This window comes from Osmerus mordax, chromosome 5 (assembly GCF_038355195.1).
Source record: "Osmerus mordax isolate fOsmMor3 chromosome 5, fOsmMor3.pri, whole genome shotgun sequence".
NCBI classification, from domain to species: Eukaryota; Metazoa; Chordata; class Actinopteri; order Osmeriformes; family Osmeridae; genus Osmerus; species Osmerus mordax.
The window spans coordinates 18488846-18497033 of NC_090054.1; the positions used below are offsets into that span (position 1 = coordinate 18488846).

Genomic DNA, 8188 nt, shown 5'->3' on the forward strand with positions numbered 1-8188 from the left:
AAAGCAACGGCTATGAGAGTCAGGAACACCACTTCCTATAACAGGGCCTTCATGTCCCCTGCGAGTCTCACGCCTGAAAGTACTCAACCTACTCCCCGTCCGGAACGCTTTTAGGCATGGAAGCTTACGAAACTCCCACACCTGCTGAAGTTGATTACTTTGTGTACCAGCAAAGCTTTGAATAGTGTCCTGCCATAGTGTCTTCAATCCATCGTGATCTACCTTACCTATGATCTCCTTATATCTAGCTGAGAGAAGTCCTGAACTAGATGTTGTTATAGGCCTACTGAACTCCTCTACATAATAGCTGAATATACAAGTTTCGAGGGTAAAGATAAACAAGCTGTGTGTGTGTGCTAGTCTTTGCCTGTGTGCTTTGCATGCTTGTGTGTGTGTGTGTGTGTGTGTGTGTGTGTGTGTGTGTGTGTGTGTGTGTGTGTGTGTGTGTGTGTGTGTGTGTGATTCAGAGCTCAAACATGTTAAGGGTTCAGCTCAGGCTAGGGGAGTAACAATGCAGGTTGAGGAGCATGTGACAAGATGGCTGAAGAACTGATCGATGGTCGTTTAGGACTGAAGATTCCAATCCTTGGAGATCACTCTTGGGGAAATCCTTTGCTCTATTTGTCTTCCTGACCCCTTTACTCCTTCTAATGTGAAAGCATGGCATACACCATTTCAAAACACACACACACACATCACAGATGAGATATAGTTACATCTAAATGCCTACCTCATTTGAACCACTCTTTGAAGAAGTGACAGTGGACATCTTGTCTCAAAGACGCCTCCTCAATATAGATGCACAGTGCTAAATGACTATCTCATGGTTGCACAGTGCAGTGGGTCATGACCCCAAGACACCTGCGGTTATGTACGGCGCTGCCGCGACGCGTCTTCTGCGCTTAAGATCGCCGATTCCGCGACGGAAAACGTTTTCCCTTTCACGGAAACACAGAGCAAAACCGAGTAGCACGTTAAGATCACTTTAGCACACTGCGTCAACGTAAGCCTCTAAAAACCAGAATTCAAGAAAGGAGTCAGGGAACCAGGGAAAGAAAAACACAACAGGTATACTGGGAACAGAGAATGTTGTTTCTTGTATGTTTGTTTTTTTTGTACAAAGTGTTGTCAGTCTGTGTGTTTGTGACTGCCGGCGCGGCTACAAGACGGCCGCTGGGTAGAGCGCCACCAGGGTGCAGTACAGCATCCAGGCCTGAGGGGGCAGCATAGAGGTCCTCGGGGTGGCTGAGCCCAAGATGGCGGTGGATGTTCCAGGGTCGTCTATCTGAGGGTCCTGGAAGGAGACGGCGAGAGGAGGGGTGAGAAAGCACGGACATATAAGGAGGTAATCAGTACACAACCCTTTCTTTCTTTTTGAAACACTCAGTTTAAGTTGCTTAGGGTCATTACCCTCTTGAGGGTCCACTTTGAATACAAGTGAATAAATTGGCATTTTGCTCTCAATAAATTGCTTATTTTTGTTCAAGCATAGTGATTGGTCTGTTCCCAACAGCATCCATAACCAGGTTGTGTCTGAATTCTGTTGCACTTACAAACACTGCCTCAAACAAAGGTTTGAATAATCAAAGTCAAATTTAAGTCTTTCAATAACATTATCAAACTTAGCGGTTTGTTTTGAGTCTCCGCGTAGGAAATAAAAGGGGGTTTTGCTAAGTGAAATGCCAGGGTTGCTCTCTTCTATCCGTGTGTCGCTTCAGAGATGAGATGAAAGTGGCGTTTGACAAACTAATAAAATGCTGAGCTGAAAGCAGGGTCATCTCTTTTCAGGCTGCCTGGACCTGCCAGTGCCTCCTTAAATGTCACTCGATGGCATAATGCAGCTTTATTATGTACAATGACATTTACTGAACTTTAAAAGCCAGTAGATAAGCAGCGATCACATTTCAGCCCCCAGGACTACAAAGACCATGAGCACGTGTTTCAGGGAGGGTTGCCATAACTCAGTCGAAGGAGTGGATGACCTTTGACAGGGGGTCAGGGATCTAGGTTACAATCATAACTCTGTCTGACCTGTTCAGGAATAATTTAATTCCATGTCTACACTGATCATCTCCAGTGTTGAGAAAAGTTTGGACCTGATGTCATCTAGCGTCATTAGAAAATGATTAGAACTTACCACACACAACACTCCATCAATAGTAGCATTGGACTTCAGTTTCTGAGCCTGTAAAGCAGAAGACAAAGATATGATCACCTCTGTTACGTTCGGCTGCCAGACAGCGAGATGAGAGGAAGGGGGAAAAAACGGTCTCAGACAATGTGATAAGACAGTATTGGATAGGGAACCGTTATCATTCAACAGTTTTACTTCCTCTTTTAAGACACAGCCAGATCCAGAACTAGGCTATCCTGAGGTACAGGCTGCACTTGTTTCATCTGAAATAAACCCTCTCGCGGGCAGAGAGAGAGAGGCCTTGAAGAAGTGCTGCAGATGACGGTGGCAGGGAGAGATGGATGGATCTAAGGAAGGGGAGAGTGGTGTGAATCTGTGGCCTGGAGCGGAACAGGAGAGCCTCACAGTAGGCTACATGCTTGTTCTCTGCCAGGTGATTTGATCAGTTTGTTTTCTATCCAACTGTAATGATCTCTGATACTGGCAGGAACATTTCTATTTTTGATTTATAGGGTGTTGGGATCTTCCCAAAATGGCGAGTTGACATTTATGTTGACTCTAAGGCAAGGGGGGAGTCAGAAATGTTTGCGTTTGTGTGTATATGTGTGTGTGTGTCTGTATTTGTTCTTCAATTTGTGTGTGTGTGTCCATGGGGGTTTCAGTCTGCCAGTCTTATAGATGTACACACAGTCTTAGTGCGTACTGCCCTCCCCAAACCAGGCGAGAAGTCACATGAGACGCATTATAATTCAGTGATCAAGGCAGTATTATTATACTCTTGCCTCGCCACCAAACAGCAGGATGAAATGCTTCCATGGATTCATATCCATAAATCATCCTTGTGTTTGGAGCTCACTATACAGGGAATATGATATGACCGCATAAACAAACAGAGAGAAATGAATAATTTCACATGTGATGCTGAACTCCACATCAATTCTCAGACGGATGGATTATTGCTTCTGTTCTGTGTGGGTGGCTGTAAGGATTAGTGTGTCTTTGGCTCCTGTTTTAGGGCCTGCTGTGAGAGGTGGGTGTAGATATGCTGTTTGTCTTTGTTACCTGCGTCTGAATCCAGCTAGATATGTTTGTCCTGCGGGTGAACTCTCTTCCTCCTTCTCTCACTATGACCATCTATTGGACTCCCAAGAAATGCTGATCTAGGTTCATACCCTCATCATCAGATGGATATATGGTGGAGGAATCAGGATTGCAGCACATACTGCAGTATAGGTTTTTATTTGTGTCTGTGTGTGTGTGTGTGTGTGTGTGTGTGGGAGTGGATAGCCAACAATGGCTGAGGACTTTGGCTTTGGGGGGGGGCTGTGGGGGGGGGGGGTTGTTTACTCACACACACCAAGCTGTGTGTGTTTTAGTATCTAAGTACAATATGTTTGTATGTGGTTGCACGGTGCGTTTGTAATGTTGTTGTACAATTAAATTGCATGACAGCAACATTCCATTTTCATTACTCCTGATTTCCATAAGGTCCTGGGGTGCTTTGCAGTTTTTCTCAGATTCACAACTCTCAAGAACAGACTGTGTTAGCTCTAGGGCCCAATCTCTCTGACAGCCAGGTTGGTGAGTGTTAGCTAGCAAGCTAACCCTGCTGCGCTCAGATACTCTCTCCCTCTCTGTCTCTCTCTCTTTGTCTTTGTTCTGGGCTGGAAAACTGCTGCCAGCTACCTGACTTCATTTAATCACACACGTAGGATAAAAGATGCCCCACTCTCCCAGTGTCTTCCCTTCACACAAAGAGAAACATTTACGGACAAAAAAAGAACCCCTCTTGCAGGAATAAAAGACAAAACAAAGAAGTGTTGCCTAATTCAGTTTTGAAGCTTACGGGTCAAAAACACTCGTTTTTGCCAGACAAACAGGAAGCAAATTAGATGTTGGAGTTCCAACAATGGGAAAGCAGAAAAGCACGTCTCCAGCGGTTTTTCTAGTTCTTTACGGGAAGCTGACAGAGGGGGTCATACTGGGAGAGGGGGAGTCTTCCTTTCTTCTTTTAAGTGTTGGTTGAGTAGCGTTCGTTGTGGAGGGTTTGGCCTGTGGAGTTTGAGGATGTATTGTTGCCTGCAAAGCTGGTTCAGGATGGAGGCCTTCGGATGGTGGTCCAGTGTGTTCATGCACACCTGTGTGTGGTTGTGTGAGTGCGAGTGCGCAGTCTGCATCGTATCTGGGTGTGCGCTCACCCAGTGTGTGTGTGTCTGTGTGTCTGTGTGTGTGTGTATCTAGAGGATGAGTGTGTGCTCTGTTCTGTGGCCCGTTCTGCGAGTGTGTCATTACAGAGAGATTGTCAGGCCCTGACAGGCATCCCTAAACCACGCACAAGCCTTCAAGCAAACAGGGTTAATACAGGAACACACACTCTCATTAACTTCTACTTGACACTCCAGCGCCAACACACCATCCACCAGCCTCTCATTAAAAACTCAGTGTGTGTTTTTGTGTGTTTGTGTGCAATCATGCTTGTGTGAAAGCACAGCGTATGTGGGTGTGTGTGTGCATTTGAGATGTCAGAATATAATTTTCATTCAGTCTCTAATAACAGGTTATTTAACCTGGTCTTATATTATACAGTTATACTGTTAGCTCATCGCGGCAGCGCAAGAACCTTTCCTGCATGCCTGCCTGCCTGCCTGCTGTAGTATGTATTTAAATCTGGAATAAATATGTCTCCGCTAACTGTCCCACACTAACAGTTACCACTGTGTGTTGTGCTCCTCTGTTAGATGTAAGTCGCTCTGATAAACAGGTTTCTCTCATGTAGGTTAGTCCCCTGACCTCCAGCCTGGTCCACCTTCTGTAATGAGCCGTTGTTATCCCCCCTCCTCATCCCTATTAGCATGTGAATGGCTGTTCACCCAGAGGTGCTGTGGAGGACGGGCCCAGACAACCGCACCGGGGGGACAGAGGGGCAAGGCGGACGGGCGGTCAGACGAGTTAATGGGCGCTTTCGGTGGCATCAGGTGACATTCAGACTCGGTGGCTCGACAGTTACCTTGTCGCTGTGACTTTGAGAAGGTGATATTGTTACAGAGGAAGATGAAGGGATAAATGAAGGCCAACATCAACAATATAAAACACGTTTGATCTTTCTGGTCTCTCTCTGTCTGATCTATACAGGAATAGAAATGAAAACAAACCCGAGCACCAGCATTCAGAAGGTCGTCAGTCTCTCAAACAGCCTTCTATCTATGAACAGCTAGCTAAGCTTAGACACTGCTTAGTAGTCAAATCTCACACACTTCCGGCTCACAGACTCACCAGGAGCCAAATGTATCCCAATACTACACACACACACACACACACATTTCTGTGTGAACTTAAGACACAGGTATTGATCTCCCAAAAATATTTGGATGACAGTTTAACTGTAAACAAAACAAAAACTTCAAAAGTGGAGACAGACGTGACCCTGTCTAGACAGTTTTCTTCATCATCTGAACATGGTTTTCAGCAGCTGTGCCAGCGTGGTGCCAGTCTGGTGCCAGCCTGGTGCCAGCGTAGTGCCAGCGCGGCGCCAGCATGGTGCCAGCGTGGTGCCAGCGTTGGGGGAGGTTGGTGCCAGCGTGGTGCCAGCGTGGTGCCAGCGTGGTGCCAGCGTTGGGGGGAGGTGGTGCCAGCGCGGGTTGCCAGCGTAGGTGCCAGCGTGGTGCCAGCGTGGTGCCAGCGTTGGGGGAGGTGGTGTGTGCGCAGCAGGGGGGAAGGGGTCACCTGTAGGCTGCCACAGAAGTGGTAGATGCTCTGGTCTCCAGTGTTGAGGTGGTTGTTGTGCGTGGCGGCGGCATCCAGAGAGTTGGGGGAGCGCTCCCTGGTCTTCTGGTAGGGGGTGGTGGTAGAGGTGGTTGTTTGTACCGGGGGCATGGGCTGCCACACACCCCCACATCAGTCCCATTACCGAACGCCTGGATGGCATTCCCTGTGGAGGGGGGAGGGGAGAGGAGGTCAGTGCTGCCAATGGGGGAGGGAGGGGAGCGGGGGGGTGAAGACAGGCTTTCTGCTTATGTGGTAACATAACTAGAAAATAAAAAGTGTTGTGTGTAGGACAGACTGTGTGTGTATGTGTGAGAAGTCTGTGTGATGTTTTTTTGTGAGATAGTAAATGTCTCTAGGTCCTAAATCAAACATTATCATCAATCCATTACCAGAAAAAACACCAGTACTGCACTGTAATCCATTTGCCCTAATAGCTATTGCCGGCCTGCCTTCTCCAAACACAATCAAATTATGTGAAGTTAAAAAGTAAACTCTGAGCTGGAACACGATCCTTGTTGTGTATGTGCACATGAGTGTGTGCATCCATGTGTGTGTTTGTGTGTTAGAAAGCTCTTTATTTTGGCTGAGGGATATGAATATGTTATGTGTGACGATGATAATAAAAACAAAGACTAAAGTGATGATGGAGCTATTTACTGAGTCCATTAGAAGGGCCCTACTGCACCTGGTCTGGCTTTGAAGGCAGTCACACACACACACACATAGACACACACACACACACACACACATAGACACACACACACACTCCAGGATAGATGGGACAGCCCTGCAGCCAGAAGAGTAATTAGCCTAGCTTCTCCCTGGGTCACAGAATCCATTCCAGCTATGAGCCGACACTTAGGAAAAAAAATAACAAAGATAAAAATATTTCGTAATTTGCATTAAGTAATTTTTTACCATCTCACATATTTACTGCACGCATACAAACACTGTCGGTTTTGTGCTCTATACTGTCATCAAGATCGGAATCTACAAAGGTCTCTGCCTGACTAACAACTCTAAAAGGCCTTCCTACACACACACACACACACCCACACACACCTCTGTCAAAGGCTGGCTGTGCAGAAATAAATGAGAGCTGATTTCATTATCAGCCAGTGAGGAGGGAGGCTTGGCCAGCAAGCCGTGGCCTTGCAGCCTATTCCTATTGTGTCAGCGCAGCGGAGGACTGATGAGCGCATTCACACTAGAGATAGGGCTCTTTACCCATCCTTTTGTCTTCTGACAAGGCCTAATTAGACACGCAGAACGGAGCCTGTTGTCGGAGGAAGCGGGCGTGCTGTCGCCCATGTTTGGCTTGCCGTGGAAACCCCGGGGTACGCAACTGGATGATCCGTTAAGCAGCCTTTGATTCCGCACCAGATTAAAGGCAGTCCAACTCGGCTCCGATGATGTGAGAGAGCGCAAGATACTGCTCGCGCGTCAGTTAAGCGAACACGGCCTCTACATTTTAGTTCAACTAGGAATTATGGGAATGCGATATCATCACCTCAGATGAATGTTAGCATATAGACAACTGACAGCCTGTAGAGATATGCAGGCTTAGAAAGATCCACAGAGCAACACAGTAGATAACATTACGCTTAAACAGAGGGCGATGATGTGGCTATTGGGCAGGTTAGCAAACACTGCGTGAGGGCCTACGACAGCTCATCTCTATAATCAGCCTGCATCAGTAAACGGCATCGTGGGTAAACATCATATCGGTACCATCGCTAGCTACTATAAACCTCTGGAAAGGACCACTCACAATCACGGCTAGAAATACCCCTGAAAATCCAGACTTTGAAGAGCACTGGCAATCTACGTCTCTTGTGCACTGTAAATGCAAATATTGCAGGATTAGGATGGCTTACTTTACATGCCCCATCTACTACAGAACATTTCAAAATCTCCTAGTGTAACAATTTGAGGAAAGCAGTGAAGTCTCTCCCACACGGACAACAGTTGTGTTGTGGTCTGGGGGACCGAGCTGCAGAACAGTGCTGTGGTCTGCTGACCACGAAGAAATGTTGAGGAGGCACATCTAAGAACAATGCACTTCAGGTTTAGCATGAGTGGACACAATATCACTGTAACCCTGACAGGCCTTGTCCAGCTCTTTCCCGCTCTCTCTCTCTCCCTCTCCCTCCTTCCCTCCTCTCTCTCTCTCTCTCTCTCTCTCTCTCTCTCTCTCTCTCCCTCTCCCTCCTTCCCTCCCTCTCCTCTCTCTCTCTCTCTCTCTCTCTCTCTCTCTCTCCCTCTCCCTCCTTCCCTCCCTCTCTCTCT

At 47.1% G+C, this 8188-nt stretch overlaps 1 protein-coding gene across 1 annotated transcript; it reads right to left on the reverse strand.

Annotated features, from left to right (window-relative positions):
* Positions 1-460: 460 nt before the first annotated feature.
* LOC136943146 (GDNF family receptor alpha-1-like) lies at positions 461-6062 on the reverse strand (the record flags this gene model as incomplete). Its single annotated transcript, XM_067236374.1, is given in 3 exon segments — positions 461-1294; positions 2138-2185; positions 5858-6062. Coding segments are annotated over 2 exon segments (218 nt in total), but the record flags the coding sequence as incomplete, so codon positions are not given.
* Positions 6063-8188: the final 2126 nt, after the last annotated feature.